Genomic DNA, 17,242 nt, shown 5'->3' with positions numbered 1-17,242 from the left:
AAACCTTCTCTGGGTTACAGATATCAGTGTGGACCATCCTGATGAGAAGTCCATTATCACTTATGTGGTAACTTACTACCATTACTTCTCTAAGATGAAGGCCTTGGCTGTTGAAGGAAAACGAATTGGAAAGGTAAGCTCACACTGATTTTGTAAGTTGAGACATAATTAAGGTTCACATCTTGATGCACTGCCACTGAGCCCCTTGCTCTCCCATGCACCCATAAATTTAGCCAATAGCAGTCTGGGGTTGAGTCTCCGGATGGCAAAGAAGTGGGCAGAAGCCTCTTCATCCCAAGGAGTTAAGGGAGGTAGGAGTGGTGGCTGAAATATTTAGGAAGGCATTCGAGGGGGATGTCAGACCCTGAAACCTCCTTCCCCTCAACCTTTCCAGAAAATTGGATTTTGGGGATCTGATTGTGAGCTAGCTAATGTCATGGGCTTGAACTCCTGCTTCCCACAGTTGGAAAGGCCTCAGTATTACGCCTTTTGTTTCTCATTGGGCTGGTGTTCACCTGCTATATATTTTAGAACACCTCCAACCAGATGACATTGTCTTCTCAATGCAGTAGGAATGGAAAATCAATGGGCATTCACAGGACAGGACCTTAAAAAGAGAGCCCTTTTTGTTTCTCTAGGAATTTTGGAGCTTATGCAATAGGAGTCATTCAAACTCTTAAATCCTTTGCCTGGGGGTTGGGAGTTACAGAGCCAATTACAGTTGAGTTAAGCTGTCATTGCTCACAAGTAATGGCCACAGCCTGAGTGCCTAGTAACAAATGGCTCCTCAAGTTGAAAGTGCTGGTGCCAAAGTAGCACAGAACGGCCATTAAGTGTGCATGTGCTCATGGTGGGTTGCGCTCATGTTTTCTTTGCATCGTGATATGATCTTACTTTTCCATTCTGCTAACTCTTGTTTACAGGTGCTTGACAATGCTATTGAAACAGAAAAAATGATTGAAAAGTATGAATCACTTGCATCCGACCTTCTGGAGTGGATTGAACAAACCATCATTATTTTGAACAATCGCAAATTTGCCAATTCACTGGTTGGGGTTCAACAACAGCTCCAGGCATTCAACACTTACCGCACTGTGGAGAAGCCACCCAAGTAAGATGCACACTGAGTGCATTGCCATTAATGTGGGAAGGGAGATCATGCAGTCACAGAGTCCTGTTTCTGACTTGTGTGATCTCATCTCTTTATGAATGCCTCTCATTACTCCTATTCACCTGATCCTGGGTCGCTGAGATTTATTACAAATCATGTGCTCTGTGAGCCCATTCCGGTAGATTGTGCCGCTGATACACGAGAATCCAAAGTAACAGTGCAGGTCCGGAATCCCTTATCCAAAGCTCTTACACCTAATGTGTTTCAGAATTCCCTATTTTTTGGACTTGAGAGAAGTAGCAGTTGTGTGTATGTTGTGTATTATAAGAGTCCGGGTGGGTTTAGGGCAGTAACCCATAATCAGGCCCACTAATGTATCTGTAGCAAAATGTGTGAATATTCACATTGTATTGGAGACAAACAGAGAATAAATAGCTTATATCAGTTCAGATCAGGTTTTGCTGCCGCTCACATCATTTTAAAATTCATAATTGTGGAATAAGGTTTGTGGACCTTGTGTCTTACTATAATTTGAAAGGCGTTCCTCCTCTTTCTGAAACCCCACTCAGTTTTGAACTCCCTCCTAACGCCTCCAAAACCCATCGAAAGCACATTAGGTAGTCATTTGAAATAATTCTTACTGAAAAAATTCCAGTAGTGCTCTCTGATTGAAGTCAGTCCATCATCCAGGACTTAGGGTCCAAACTGTGAATACGAGGTGATTAATAAAAGAATGGTATGCCCCAAAATATAGATCTCAGTTCACAACAACCAACTACAAAAAATTCTACAGTTGGGCACATTTTGAGGCCTGATACCCCAAAACTTAACCCACTGTGGTTTCTCTAACATGCGTTTTACACCAATCAGACCAGAGATATATGGCTTTTAAAATTGTGCGGCTGTGTAAAACGTTTTTTGTTTTTTTTGCCAGAGGCAAATTAATATTTCCTCTTGAAGGAACAAAATATAATAATGTTTCTGGCTGTTTTTTCCTGTTCTTAGATTTACTGAGAAGGGGAACCTGGAAGTGCTGCTTTTCACTATTCAGAGCAAGATGAGGGCCAACAATCAGAAGGTCTACATGCCCCGGGAGGGGAAGCTCATCTCTGATATTAACAAGGTAAAACCGACCCGTCTGGTCCTGCCTGGGCCCTGAACTCCTATAGGCTTCCGGTTCTGTCATTGGGTCCCGATTGCTAAGTGGGCGGGTAACTGAAAGGGTCCATCCTGCCTGCTGACTTGGTAACAGGCAGCTGTTGCTTGGGTATTGCAGAGGGTCAAGTGAATAGTGGTAGGTTGGTCTATTGGAGGTTTTGGGAGAGAGTGTTAGATTTTATCAAACCAGCCTGGGTTCTGTCTATTTACCTTGTTACTCTCATCTGTCGAAGGCAATTGACTCAAACATCTTTAAATTGCAGAAGGGAGAACGCAAAATATTTCATGTGTCTGGAATCTCTAGGGGTTGGGGCTTGGGATTTTGGCTCCTTTCATCAGAGAAGCTGTCAAATAATTGTCATTATCATGCCTGTTATGTCTGTAATTATAGAATTTCACAGTGGGCATTATTTCCAAGTAGAAATTTGAAAAATCTAGAACTGTGGTTAGTTGTACCCATTAAGATTCTTTTAAGTGGAATTTTTTTTGATGTGAAGTGAGATGTATTTTATAGACATGAATTTAATGTGGACAATCAGTAAAGATTTGGGGAGAAAAATGCTCAGATCTGTGTGAATGAAAAACAAGTGCAACCGGTGGGGTGAATGAGAGATTCATAAGATTTCTTTCCAAGAAAAATCATTTTTATTTTTTATGTGATCAGAGCCGTTGGAGATAACTGTGTTTCCTCTCAGTTAAAGTAAGAGATTTATAATTTAGTTTTATTGCTCCATATCTACACTGTTTTGTTTTCCAAGTACAACACAGGATCTTTAGATTTAGGTAGGGAGAGTGTTCCCATGAGGCTGACCTAAGAGAAAATATTAACTCAAGGCTTAAAATATTTTTTAACTCAAATCCCATTCCCACCCAATGAGGGTGGGAATGGGACTGCCCCTTTTAAGTTCTCAGGTCTTTTTGAGAAATACTGGCTGTTGACTGTAGCCAAGGAAAGTTCCTTGAACATTGCAGGAAACTGTTCTTTTTCGCTTCTGTAGGCCTGGGAAAGACTGGAAAAAGCAGAACACGAGAGGGAACTGGCTCTGAGGAATGAACTCATACGACAGGAGAAACTGGAACAGCTCGCCCGCAGATTCGACCGCAAGGCAGCTATGAGGGAGACGTGGCTGAGCGAAAACCAGCGTCTGGTGTCTCAGGTTCTGCTCTAGACACTATTCCAGAAACTGCTCCCGGGGTAATCTAGAAATGCAGACCATATCCAAGGACCACAGGACAGCTGCTTACCAACATCCTGTATTCTGAAGTGACTGTGAAGTCATCTTGCCCACTTCCCATGAAGAGGATGTTTATAATTTCTAATATACTGTTCTCTTCTGTTTATCTTAATTTTTTATAGACTTGGAAGCAGCTCAAGCAGAGTTTTGTTTAGAGCCAGTGAATGTGTGTGAAACATTCACATTTATGTAATTTTTTTAAGTTCCCTCTTTCTCTCAATCTTTGACCAAACCAATCTTTTGAGGCAGTTAGACTGGCCATGAAATAAGTAACAATGGTTTTCTTTTCTGCTTGGCTTGACATAAGCTGTCACCTGCTCCAGCCTCATAAGTCAAGTACTAGATATGAGTTGGACCCTTCTGTAAAGTGAGACGTTGCTGATTTGCTTTGGAGTGGGTGGGCATCTGAGCTCAAGCACAGCGTTTTAAGCGTTCTAGGGAAGACAGAGACCCGCGGTGCGGGTGGGTGGGGAGGCAGCAGGGGCAATGTTTGGTTTTAGGACCACCAAAGACTAAGGGGGGCTCAGCATTCTACCTCCATTCTGTTTCTTTGTTCCAATTGGATGGCTTTGTGTGTGTGTTTTCTTTTCATTCGGCTTCTCTGTAGGACAACTTTGGATTTGACCTTCCTGCAGTAGAGGCCGCCACGAAAAAGCACGAGGCTATTGAGACAGACATCGCCGCATACGAGGAGCGCGTGCAGGCCGTGGTGGCTGTGGCCCGGGAACTCGAGGCGGAGAACTATCATGACATCAAGCGCATCACGGCGAGGAAGGACAATGTCATCCGGCTCTGGGAGTACCTGCTGGAGCTGCTCAGGGCCCGGAGGCAACGTCTTGAGATGAACCTGGGGCTGCAGAAGATATTCCAGGAAATGCTCTACATTATGGACTGGATGGACGAAATGAAGGTAAAACTGCACCAAAGGCCAGAGCGGAGCTAATGAGGCCTCAGTTTCCTGGGACCCATCTGCTACCACTAACCCTCAGCATATCTTGTGCCCTTGTCTGACTGCCCACTCTGCAAAGCCAGGAAAGGGCCACGGTACCCATGGGAAGATTGTTATGTTAGCTCATGAGTAAAATGAGATGTGAAATGTGAAGAAGTTGTAAGACCAGTTCCATAGCTTGAGGTCTGTTACTGTGGCTTAGATCTAATTCAAATACATTCCACGGTAGCAAATCAATTGAATGGGGGTTTTTCTGGGGGTTTTTTCATTATTTAGACTTGAACTAGCTTTTCATCTCCATGATCGATGTATGAGTGGCTCTAGTCTGGGGAGAGGTCCCAGGTAGGTGGTGTGGACACAGTGCACGTTGGGATTCAGGCAGCCAGAGCTCAAATTGAACCCCAGAGCTGCCTACGCTCCTTGAGCCTCCTTTCTTCGTCTGTAAGTGGAGATTGTACTTACTGTCTGCTTCACCTAGTTGTATAGCAGGGAGGATTAATGTGGTGACACATGCACAGATCATAGGACAGGGCTTAGCAATGGCTGCCAGTGCTGGTTTGGGCTTCCCCTTTCATATTGACAGCCCTGAGCATAGAGTTTTGAGCTTTCCCCACATCCAGAAAGAGACCTGTCGTTCTTCCAAAGCCCTGTGCCTGTTGGTGTCCTCTCATGCAGGCCAGGGAAAGCTCACCCATGTCAAGCAGTTCCCCAGCTGGAAGTCATTTCGCCTCATAGCTGCGACAGAACAGGGCAGTTTTCAGGTCATACTATGAAGCCTCAATTATCTCCGCACACTGTGTCCCCAAACCTGATCTTATGCAACGTATTTCCTTCCCAGATCATGAGCCATTGTCTTCTGCTTACCTCTTGAACTGTTCCTGGCAGAGGGCAAGGTCACCTGATACCATCAATTTTTCCTCTCACTGTCCCGGATTTATGATGTTCTCAGGTGTAGTCTGTCCTGCCCTCCTAAGATAGAAATGTTCATAAAATCTAGCAGAGAGGTGCTTTTCATTTTCTAAATCACGATGCACATTATAATTCTGATTGGGCTCAGAGACTTCCTCAGAAGTAAGTGTGAAGTAGAAATTCTGTCTGGTGAGGATGTGGGATGAGGCCCCCAAATTGGGCTGATAGAAGAAACCAAAGAAGATTAGTGAGTTCAAACTTAAACCAAAGAAACTGGTCAGGGCCTACACAGCCACCCGCCCCTGTTCTTATTTGGTTAAGGTGTGACTGATAAGCTTTTCAACTAGATTCTTCTCCCATTGACTATACATATCGCAGAGGCATACCAGTAAGCTCTTAACTGAGGAAAACATCCATTTAAGGGGTGGGGTCAGCAGCTTCTAAGAGATTTCTTTAAACCTTGAAGGGTAACAGCGCTATTATCTTTATCTTCTTGAGTAGTTGTTGCTGCAGCAGTTTCCGCTTGGAGCCCCAGTTTATATTTGGTACTGGTCCCCTCTCCCTCTTTTCCTAGTCTGTACTTCTTAGTATATTTGACTTGCTTATTCCAAGGTAGGAGATGCTTAGTTTATCGTGTCTCTCCTGATCCAGCTTTGCTTTGCTTTGCTCTGGTTTACTTGTCATCTTCTTTCCCTAAAGATACGGGGAGGATGGCTGGCTAGAGGGAGGGTGCAGCTTGGTTGTCGACTCTCAGCTTATCCAAAGATTATGATGCCGGAAGCCAGCATTGTATTCATAGGGCCCTTTGTGTTGCCTCTTGTGTGCAGGTGCTATTACTGTCTCAAGACTATGGCAAACACTTGCTTGGCGTGGAAGACCTGTTACAGAAACACGCCCTGGTCGAAGCAGACATCAGCATCCAGGCCGAGCGGGTGCGAGGCGTCAACGCCTCCGCCCAGAAGTTTGCAACAGACGGGGAAGGTAAGGACAGACCATCCATTACCTCCTAGTTACCAGAGATCCATCTTTCTAGAAGTAGCTAAATTGTGTGTGGCAGTGGGGCTTTTGAAGTTAACTAGCCATTGTAAGTTCCCAGAGGGTTTGTCTGCCTCCATGTCATGGGTACATGAGATGCAGTGTGGTGGCCTTCCAGACACTTCAGCTCTGTCTTGCTTTTCTGAAATGGACCTGTCTTTTCCTTACATACTCAAGTGCTGCTTGGGTTTTTTGAGTGGCTTGGTGTTTGGCAGTGAGACCTTGCCAGACCATACCTGGTGCATACCAGCAACGTGATGCATCTGCTCAGGCATCTCATGGCTTTCACACCTGGTTGTACATATCTTTGTTTAAAGGATGTTTGAAAGGATTGGAGTTTGTTTCTTATGTTTTAGAAACAATTAAATGCAGCTGCCTTATTCCTTAGATGTATGTGCTTTTTTGATTTATAAGTGATACAAAATAGTAGCCCTTAGGGCAAAACAAAAACAACAAAATGCTTGTCATTACCCCCTCTCCTTCCAGTTAAGATCCTAGCAGGTGCCCTGTTGCCTCGTAAGGTGGCCCTGCACTTAGAATTGAACTGATAGTAAGAACATGAGGTGTTGCTTACAGCCCCCAAACGAACAGGAGCCCATGTTAAACCCCATCACACACCCACCTTCCTTCCTTGGCATTAAACAGGTTACAAGCCCTGCGACCCCCAGGTGATCCGGGACCGCGTGGCCCACATGGAGTTCTGTTATCAAGAGCTTTGCCAGCTGGCGGCTGAGCGCCGGGCCCGCTTGGAAGAGTCCCGTCGCCTCTGGAAGTTCTTCTGGGAGATGGCAGAGGAGGAAGGCTGGATAAGGGAGAAGGAGAAGATCCTGTCCTCCGATGATTACGGGAAGGACCTGACCAGCGTCATGCGCCTACTCAGCAAGCACCGGGCGTTCGAGGACGAGATGAGCGGCCGCAGCGGCCACTTCGAGCAGGCCATCAAAGAAGGTGAAGACATGATCGCGGAGGAGCACTTCGGATCTGAGAAGATCCGAGAGAGGATCGTGTACATCCGGGAGCAGTGGGCCAACCTGGAGCAGCTCTCGGCCATTCGGAAGGCGCGCCTGGAGGAGGCCTCGCTGCTGCACCAGTTCCAGGCGGACGCCGACGACATCGATGCCTGGATGCTGGACATCTTGAAGATCGTGTCCAGCAGCGACGTGGGCCACGACGAGTACTCCACCCAGTCCCTGGTCAAGAAACACAAGGATGTGGCAGAGGAGATCGCCAGCTACAGGCCCATCATCGACACCCTGCACGAGCAGGCCGGCGCCCTTCCGCGGGAGCATGCCGAGTCCTCGGATGTCAGGGGCCGGCTGTCGGGCATCGAGGAGCGGTACAAGGAGGTGGCCGAGCTAACGCGGCTGAGGAAGCAGGCACTGCAGGACACCCTGGCCCTGTACAAGATGTTCAGCGAGGCTGATGCCTGTGAGCTCTGGATCGACGAGAAGGAGCAGTGGCTCAACAACATGCAGATCCCAGAGAAGCTGGAGGACCTGGAGGTCATCCAGCACAGGTAAGCTGGAAGTGGGGGAAGGGTGCTGCTGGGGGCATGGGGCTCCAGCCGTCCCCTCTTTACTGTCAGTGACCAGGGAGGCGACTCCCCTGTTCGAATTGCCTTTTCAGGTTTGAGAGCCTGGAACCGGAAATGAACAACCAGGCTTCCCGGGTCGCCGTGGTGAACCAGATTGCACGACAGCTGATGCACAGCGGCCACCCAAGTGAGAAGGAAATCAAAGCCCAGCAGGACAAACTCAACACGAGGTGAGTGCGAGGCCAGCAGCGTGTGGGGCCGGGGAGGGTGAGGTCACTTGCTGAGCCTGGCTGTTGGGAATTTCCTGCACGGGGTCACTGGCACTGTGGCACTGATGTCATGGCGTTGGCATCTGCCTTTCAGCATACTCGAATTTTGCAAGAACTGTCTTTTGGGGAGATGTCATTCAGGGCAGGCCAGCACCTGCCCCTCCCCAAATCAGAAGTTAGGACCTTGGTGAGATACCACAGCATCAGAGTGGCTCCTGTGCTGTCCCTTTTAAGGTGATTTCTGGGACAGGATTTAGGCCTGCTTGAGACATAATTGGCCAACAAAAGTCCTGATTATCAAGGTAGACCTTTGTCCCAGTCTAATCTTTCTGTTGAATAAACCACATTTGAATAGGTTGTTGTGGCAAGAGGGCTCGGCTCTGAAGGTAAATGTCAGGTATCAGGTTTGGAGAATTTTCATTAGGGGTGCAGCTCAGAGATGAGTGAGATGTGTGTGTCACACTGGATCACTTGATTCTTTTGGGGACAGATATGTTGTCACAGCTCATGCTGAAGCTCTCAAACAAGTCTGTGTTATGTCGAGCTTTATCCAATTATGTCGCATCCCTGAGCAATTTCAGGAATATTTCATACCCATATACGGAGTGAGATGATTTTCTAGAAAACATGTAGTCAAAGCAAAGATGGAGGGGCGAAAATTGCAGCTTTGACCATCGCTCATCACTGTTAATTTCATTATCCAGCCATGAGCTGTCAGCCTCTCTTCACACTGCTCTCTCCGCTGCCCCTGTCCCCACAGGTGGAGTCAGTTCAGAGAGCTGGTTGACAGGAAGAAGGAAGCGCTTCTCTCTGCCCTGAGCATACAGAATTACCACCTCGAGTGCAATGAAACCAAATCCTGGATTCGGGAAAAGACCAAGGTTATCGAGTCCACCCAGGACCTGGGCAATGACCTGGCCGGTGTCATGGCCCTGCAGCGCAAACTGACCGGCATGGAGCGGGACTTGGTGGCCATCGAGGCGAAGCTGAGTGACCTGCAGAAGGAGGCGGAGAAGCTGGAGTCGGAGCACCCTGACCAGGCTCAGGCCATCCTGTCTCGGCTGGCCGAGATCAGCGACGTGTGGGAGGAGATGAAGACCACCCTGAGAAACCGTGAGGCCTCCCTGGGCGAGGCCAGCAAGCTGCAGCAGTTCCTGCGGGACCTGGACGACTTCCAGTCCTGGCTCTCCAGGACCCAGACGGCGATCGCGTCGGAAGACATGCCCAACACCTTGACCGAGGCGGAGAAGCTTCTCACTCAGCACGAGAACATCAAAAACGAGATCGACAACTACGAGGAGGACTACCAGAAGATGAGGGACATGGGCGAGATGGTCACCCAGGGCCAGACCGATGCCCAGTACATGTTTCTGCGGCAGCGGCTACAGGCATTGGACACCGGCTGGAACGAGCTGCACAAAATGTGGGAGAACAGGCAAAACCTCCTGTCGCAGTCGCACGCCTACCAGCAGTTCCTCAGGGACACGAAGCAGGCTGAAGCCTTCCTTAACAACCAGGTAATGATGTTCGTCGCTGCCTCTTGAAACGTTTGTGGCCAGCGCTGCTGGTTTAACCCATACCTGTATGAAAATAGAGGGATGACTGAGACATTCCCCTTCTCTCCTGGCTCCTAAGGCATTGAAACCCATCACAATGTAGGGGACAAGAATTGAAGATTTCCATGGGAGCTGTCTGGCCTTCCAAAGTATAATTCTGTTTCAACTATGACTGAGGACCCTTTATGTTCGTAGTAGATCCTCATAGTGTCTCATTAAATTGGCCATATTCTGTGGGCTAGTAATTCCATTGAAAAGGTACAGTGAGAATTTTTTTTTTTGGACTGAACAGCAGTCTTGTTCTAGAAGAGTTAGGGACTTCACCTGATGACACAAGGCATAGATTAGAGAAAGAAAAACAGCTGACGGTGGTGGGTAACGTCAGTGTTGCTAGTTTCTCTTAAAATAGCATTTTGAAGGGTATGTTGCTGTTGCCTTCGTGGACGCAAAAGAGGACCCTCGAGGCTGATGCACAAAGCTGTGCTTACTTTCCTCATTCTGGGAAAGAATTCAGATTTAACCACTTAGGAAAACTTAGTCACTTACAGTGTCCCATTGGGTTTTTTTCCCCTCCCAACTTTTCATTTTACCACATCCAGTAGATCATTTCCTTTCAGTTTAACGAGTAACGAAACAAGTATGGTAGAGAGTGCTTTCGTTACGCTGAAAGTTGGTCATGTTTCACGATGTCTCATTCTGCTGTGATTTTTTTTTTTCCCCTCTTAAAACAAGGAATATGTTTTGGCCCATACTGAAATGCCCACCACCTTGGAAGGAGCAGAAGCAGCTATTAAAAAACAAGAGGACTTCATGACCACCATGGATGCCAACGAGGAGAAGATCAATGCTGTTGTGGAGACTGGCCGGAGGCTGGTGAGCGATGGGAACATCAACTCGGACCGCATCCAGGAGAAGGTGGACTCCATTGATGACAGGTACAGTATCCTGAGGCTCTTAAAGGAGTCTTGCACCCTGAGACTCTCAGGAGTCTGAATCGCTGGCCAAAAGTCTTAGGGACTCTGGGTGTAAATTTCCCAATAGGCGGGATATGGACACTGAGCAAAATTTAATCAGCCTATCACAGAAAATCAGTGAGCAGCAAATGGCTGCGTGAGATTGTGGTTCTCATTGTAAGACATGCACAAGTGTCCACAAAAGAAAAGAAAGCCCGAAATGCCAAATTAATTCTTAACCTAGGACTTGAGAGGAGTAATGCTGAGTTGTAAGTGGGTATAAGCCATGCCCTTCCAGAACTGACGCAAGCATGTCACCCGATGGGACCCTGAGAGCCAGGCACTTCCCCAGTCAAGCCCATGTTCCCTCCATCCACACAAGACTCCTCTGAAGCCTGTCAGGAGGGAGTGAGGGGGAGCACGAGGTTTGCTTGTCCTCAGTACCTGGCAGAGCCACAAAGGAACGTTATCAGGCCTTCCCTAGAAAATTGGCTTGGATAATATAATGTTGTAAGAAGATCTTTTTCATGATGAGGGAAAAGGCCCTTTTCCTCTTTTGCCAAGGCCACTGTACTTCATTTGACCTTCACCCCTAGTTTTCGCCTTGCCTTTGTTTTTACTAAAGTGGGAAGTCAGGACAGATCAAAATTTGGGTGCACCGGTGTGAGCTGGTTCTGGACTGGCCACTTCTGTCCTGGTCTGGCCCATCTGGGTCAGTCACTAGCTTCTATTCCAACTGATCTTCTCTGGTCCCAGTTTGGGCTGGATTTAAGGGCTTATTTATGAGATTGATGTCATCGAGAAAGAAACTTTCACAAGGCCTCTCTGTCTCCCAAGTGCATCAAAGAGGAAGAACTTATTGCTGAGAGTGGTTCCTTACTTACAATACCCGAGAAGGTCTCCGGGGACCCTACAACCCTGGTCCAGATTAACATTTTATGACATGGGGTAGAAAGGGGAATTAATTTCTTTTCCCTCATAAAAATTGAGCCCCTGGCTTCAGCCCTTCCAGTCTGTCTTTCTGCACTGCTTTGGAGCCTAAACCATATGTTCTGAGGGCGGTACTATGGAATAGGGTATAACATAGATTAATTACAATTTTGTATCTGTTGCTTTTAAAACAGCTACAAAAAAGGGAAATAAAATCCCTGCACCAGATCTATCTTAAATGAGTGTGAGAAACAAGGATTGGGCAAGGCATTCTTAACCTGGAGAAAAGAATTTCCTTTTTTCCTGATATTAAATTTCTCATTATGTAAATATGATACCCCATGTTCCTCCATGTTCGATGCACACAGCTGGTTTACTGAAGGTGGGCTTGACTGTTAGGGACACAAGTGTTCCCCTGCGTGCAGCTGCCTTGCAGCTTCCTTGGTGTGTTTACGCGTCCCCTAGTGCTGCAGCTGTGAGGGGTTGTGGAAAACAGGTGATGTTGTCAAGAACGGAGACTCCTGGGTATGAGATAATATTTCAGCAGCCCTCAGTTGTGGCTTAACCTTCCTCTTGTCCTTGACTGAGAGCCTGGGCTCCTGGGATTCCGGAGCCTCCTTAGGATTTCTGATTTTAAAAAGCAGTGGAAAGAGGATCCTGTGCTATCCATAAGCATAACAAAAATGGAAGAGGGAGGGGGCTTTCCATTGATCTGCTCTCAGGGGGACCAGATTTCTCGTTTTCATCAGCCGGTGTTAACTGAATTCTGGTTTCACTTTAATGTCCCCAGAGGCCTCAAGATCTGAAACTGACCCCAGAGGATACTTTCTGTTATAAAAATACACAAATCTCTGAATTCCAGGTGTTGTAGGGACACAAGCTAAGTAAATATCTAAACCTTCAGATCTAACCCTTTGTGCATATTCTGACGCTCTTGTGAAGCTATTCTCATAGAATCATTATAATGTGCTTACGTTCCGGAAATCTTGTCGATTGCCGCAGTTTGTTGAAATGAAAAAATACTAGAACAAAGACACTGACTCTTAACAGATGTGGGTGGGTCACAAGTGGCCTTTAAAATGCTTGTGACTGGGTAGAAAGGAGCTTGCTGTCCAAGTCTGTCCCCAGCTGAGCTTCCTGGCTAAAAGGAAAATTCCAGCCACAGGGAAATCCTGAGAGAGCCAGGAACAGTATCCAGCTTCATAAAGCCAGACCCTATCTCACACAAGGAAAAAAAGCCTAAAAATTACCAGCCCATTTTACTTAGGCACCTGTGATTCTTTACTTTCCACAAGAACTAGAGTTAAACCCAGCATCTGCCTCATGTGATAAGGGAGCTTTTGAGTCTTGTGATAGGGATTGGAGGTGAGAGATGGAAATAAAGCAAAGGATTTAACCTTGCCACAAACAAAGAGCACTCTTAGGACTGTGGGCAACTACCGCCGAGTTCTATAGGCGGTCCTTCCCTATAATTAAATTCACCATCCAGCTTTGAAAGACTCTCCTGAGTTTCACTTCCCATGAATGATTTCGGTTGCCACGTTAGTAAACAGTTAAGCTGCACTCGCTTCTCTCCAGGGTTATCTGAGTCAGCAGCAGTCTCTGCTGCCTGCATAGCTGTTTTTCACTCCGCAGAGCACATCACTCTTAAGGCCATCATTATGCCCTCTGCATAGATGTGTGCCATTTGGACATGGGGCCCTAAGTTACCTTTTGGCTTTTTCTTTTTTCATGGTCCCCTTATAAGAGAAAGATTGCCGGGCAGGTATTTGTTGGGCAAACGTGAGACTTGATTATCTAAGAAATACGTTCAAGATTCTGCCTGGTTGTATTTCTCCCTTAGTGAAGCATCTCAGACAGTGTCTGAAGCTGTTTTCTGTTTCCGTTATTTCCATGTCCTGTGGTAACTGCCAGTATCTGTGAGTCTTCCTTGTCATCGTTGTGCTTTCCTGGGATTCTGTGGAAAGGAATGGGATCTTTCATTCAAGGTCTTTGACTGAAGGCAGGACTCTTGCATTTTGTCACTGAGTCCAACTCAAATTACCTGCCTCCAGAAGATTTGCTTTATTGTCATAAAACCTCCTACAAATAGTGACTGGAATTTGAGGGTAGGGCACTTGAAGAACTTTTCTTGACACTCCTTTCCCACCCACATTTTTGGATAACTAATTCCTTTAGCCCAAATTTGCCAACAATATTAAATTGGTTTTTTTTTAATTTTTCATTTCTGAGAAAGGATAGCAGTGAAGTAAAGGGGATTGGCTTTCATTTATTGTTGTTATAAAACCAATAGGAAATCTGAAATTTGAGGGGGGAACTACAACCTTTAACTTAATTTCATTCCCAATACATGCCATTTTACTTTTTGCTTTCTAATCTGTGCCTTAGAGTTTTATATCATTGAATTATGCATAAACTCTTTCCATTTAGCATTATATAAGACGTATTTTTCTATTTTCTCATTTTGCCTAAGTGGTATAAGCATATTAAGATTCCTTTTTCTGAAGCCATGGAACCCCTTTCAACTAAAAAAAAAAAAAAAAACATGTAAAAGTCATTTTATGTATCTAGCATGACAGTATTTTTTCTACTTAACTCCTGTTCTGTAGTCACTGGTACCTGCAGGAGCAGAGGGCGTTTTCCTTGGGCTCCCCAGGCAGGTTAGAGCTGCAGTGCTGCCATTTGTTTTGCCAGCACTCGCTGAGGACCTGTGTGGCACTGCATGTTGCTGCAAGATCTTCCCTGCTCCTAAGGAGGGTTCTTTGAAAGTCAGTCGGCAGCCACATGCTCACCAAGCTGCTCTTCGTTACCACTGTGAAGAATCTGAGTTGATGTTCTTTTTCATCTCCGCCCTGGGGACTGGGTGGGGTCGAATATGAGACCTTGCCCAGGCACAGGAGCCAGACATTGCTTTGAGCATCAGAATGAAAAACTCAGACTCTTCATTTGCACTCTCCCTTTGCCTCTCTCAATACCCTACACTGCGTCCGGTTTGCTTAGGTTACTCCGGAATATCAGGGGAGCTGTACTATGCCAGCGCTGTGTGATTCTCAGCATGGGACAGCTCTCCCTGTCCCAGGGGAGCCGTGTAGAGGCAGTTCTTTTCCACAGTGCTCACAGCATTCTCACAGCTATTCAGTCTCGGATGGAGAACACAGCCACTGGGTGTGTGGAGGAAGTTTGCCAGTGAGTTGTGGCCCCTCCATGGTGTGTGTGAGGAAGCCCTGTCTGTGTACAGTGTTCACGCTGGGGAACAAGCACCCCGTTTCCCTTGTTTATCAAGTTCAGCAGCTCCTTCTCACAGTGTTTTAAGGTTTTGTGCTTTAACTTCCTTAAGTCTCATTTACCCTTATGCATTAACAAAGAGTGGGATTGAGTTGGGAGCTAATCTCACAGGTCTAAAAAATTTTCCTTCCTGGTTTATTGTTTTTGGTGAGTTTTTCTCAGGATGGGAATCTGTTTATCAGGAAGTGTTAATGTAAAGCCAGTTACATGATTATATTTTTTTCTTAGCCATATGTATACGTCTTGTCACCCAGTTATGAGTTTCTTTTTTTTTAATAATGTTTTCTTTATTTTTCAATTAACATTGACATACATTATATTAGTATATCTAAAACGACTTGACTTGGTTGCGTCTCGACGGCCTGGTTTTTGACAGCCTCAGGCAAAGTGTGGTGAAACAGCTGCAGCACCTCCTAGCTAGCTTTTGCCATCTGTGCCAGGCCACCCCTGATGTGATCCGCTGCTGCTGGTGCTGCTAGGGGTGCTGCCAGGGTCGTAGTTGTTGTCAAGGGAGTCCTCTGAGCTACTGCTCTGGAGGCGTGGGATAGGGGCAGGGCTCCTCCACCATGGCCTGATTCTGTGGCTGATGGTCCTGAACTCCGGGCTTGGTTCGGGAGTGATGGTCCTGGGTTTCTGGCTGGGTCCGGGAGTGATGGTCCTGCGCTTCAGGATGGATCTAGGAGTGATGCTCCTTGGCTCTGTGCTGTGTCCGGGAGCATTGGTCATGAGCTCCGGGCTGGGTTCGGGAGTGATGGTCCTGCACTTCAGGATGGATCTGGGAGTGATGGTCCTTGGCTCCAGGCTTGGTCTGGGAGTGATGGTCCTCGGCTCCAGGCTGGGTCCGGGAGCGGCTGTCCACAGGAGCAGCAGGCTTTTTTCCCTCCTGCCCCAACTCGTAGTCGTCGTCTTGCTGCTTGGTCTATTGGAAACTAGAGCACAATGGCTGCACCTCCCAAGCTGGAGCAGGACTCTGGTCAGTGGAATTGTACGGCTTTACATGAAAAGTACGCCAATGAAATTTAGGCTTTTTTGCATCCACAATGAGGGTACGCGTCCAGGATGAGGTACGCGGCCATGATGTTGTTAAAGTCCTTTCTGGTCAATGCATCCTGGATGTCGTCATAGCAGAAGCCCACCTCTGTCATCTCCCTCTCCACCCAGGGGTCTACGCTCTCACTGGGTGGGTCGCGATACAGCATCAGGCCCTCCTCCTCATCCTGACTGATCCATGGGTCTGAAATAATACCGATTAAATCTCTTCTGTCCTCTGGCTTCACTGTTAACATTTTCTTGAGAAAAGTCTCTAGTTCAAACGAGAAAAAGTAGGGTACGGTGTACTCCCCCCCTTATGATCTGTTGTCCCAGCTTCTTCCAGTCCTGTGCCTTGAATGGGAGGGTCCCTGTGACCATCCTGTACAGTGCGACGCCTAAGCTCCAAACATCGACTACTGGGCCTTCATAATCTCCCAAGAAATAGTTCGGGAGCTGCATAGGATGGGCTGCAACACATCGTGTTTAGTTTCCTATCACCGAATTCCGTGCTAAATCCAAAGTCAGCTATTTTCGGATTCATTTTACAGTCAAATAAAATGTTCTCCGGCTTTATATCTCGGTGCGCAATTCCACGCTGATGGCAATAAACGGCTGATAAAAGCGGCCGGAATATATGGCGGGCCTCCTTTTCCTTTATGCATCCATGGGATGTCAAGTGGTCCATCATAGAGCCATCGCTCAAGTACTCCATGACAATGAAGAAGGTGTCTTTGGTTTCAATAACTTCATACAGCTGCATGATGTTAGGCTGCTGCAGTGCTTTCGTGCATCTTATTTCTCTCATGAGAGATCTGCGGTGGCTGGCAAAGTCCTGCAGTTTACAATTTTAATACCCACCTCAGTCCCAGTGGGAAGGTGCTCTCCCAGCTACACCTTGGTCTTCAGGAGCTGGTAACGCCCACAAAGGAGCTCCTGCTCAGCTGAGGTGGCTGGATGCTTGCGTGCCATGGTGGCCAGGTAGCTACACTCGCTGACAATACTAACTATGCTCACTATGCTTACTACAAAAATAACTATACTAACTACGCTGACTAAATATAATAACTATATAACAATATTACTAACTATGCTAATAGTTTGAGGAGACTAGGTGTTAATTCTTTTTTGAATGTTTTGTAAAATTCACCTGTGAAGCCATCTGATCCAGGACTTTCGTTTGTTGGAAGCTTGTTGATTACTGATTCAATTTCTTGGGTAGTAATCCATCTGTTCAGAGTTTCTGTTTGTTCTTGGTTCAGATTTGATCGATAGTATGCTTCTAGAAA

General features: G+C 46.6%; 1 protein-coding gene across 5 annotated transcripts in view; it reads left to right on the top strand.

Moving 5' to 3' along the window:
- Positions 1 to 17,242, top strand: part of SPTBN1 (spectrin beta, non-erythrocytic 1) — a 202,584-nt gene that overhangs the window by 141,154 nt on the left and 44,188 nt on the right. For all 5 annotated transcript variants that reach the window (XM_019662090.1, XM_019662091.1, XM_019662089.1 and 2 more), the window contains 10 exons: positions 21 to 133; positions 924 to 1,111; positions 2,117 to 2,234; positions 3,268 to 3,426; positions 4,112 to 4,414; positions 6,190 to 6,343; positions 7,043 to 7,913; positions 8,024 to 8,161; positions 8,961 to 9,717; positions 10,489 to 10,691. In XM_019662090.1, the coding sequence (XP_019517635.1) occupies positions 21 to 133; positions 924 to 1,111; positions 2,117 to 2,234; positions 3,268 to 3,426; positions 4,112 to 4,414; positions 6,190 to 6,343; positions 7,043 to 7,913; positions 8,024 to 8,161; positions 8,961 to 9,717; positions 10,489 to 10,691 (3,004 nt within the window). The remainder of the gene's footprint in view (positions 1 to 20; positions 134 to 923; positions 1,112 to 2,116; positions 2,235 to 3,267; positions 3,427 to 4,111; positions 4,415 to 6,189; positions 6,344 to 7,042; positions 7,914 to 8,023; positions 8,162 to 8,960; positions 9,718 to 10,488; positions 10,692 to 17,242) is intronic.

This window comes from Hipposideros armiger, unplaced genomic scaffold (genome assembly GCF_001890085.2).
Source record: "Hipposideros armiger isolate ML-2016 unplaced genomic scaffold, ASM189008v1 scaffold_366, whole genome shotgun sequence".
Lineage (NCBI taxonomy): Eukaryota > Metazoa > Chordata > Mammalia > Chiroptera > Hipposideridae > Hipposideros > Hipposideros armiger.
This window is presented reverse-complemented; position numbering and strand designations above follow the sequence as displayed.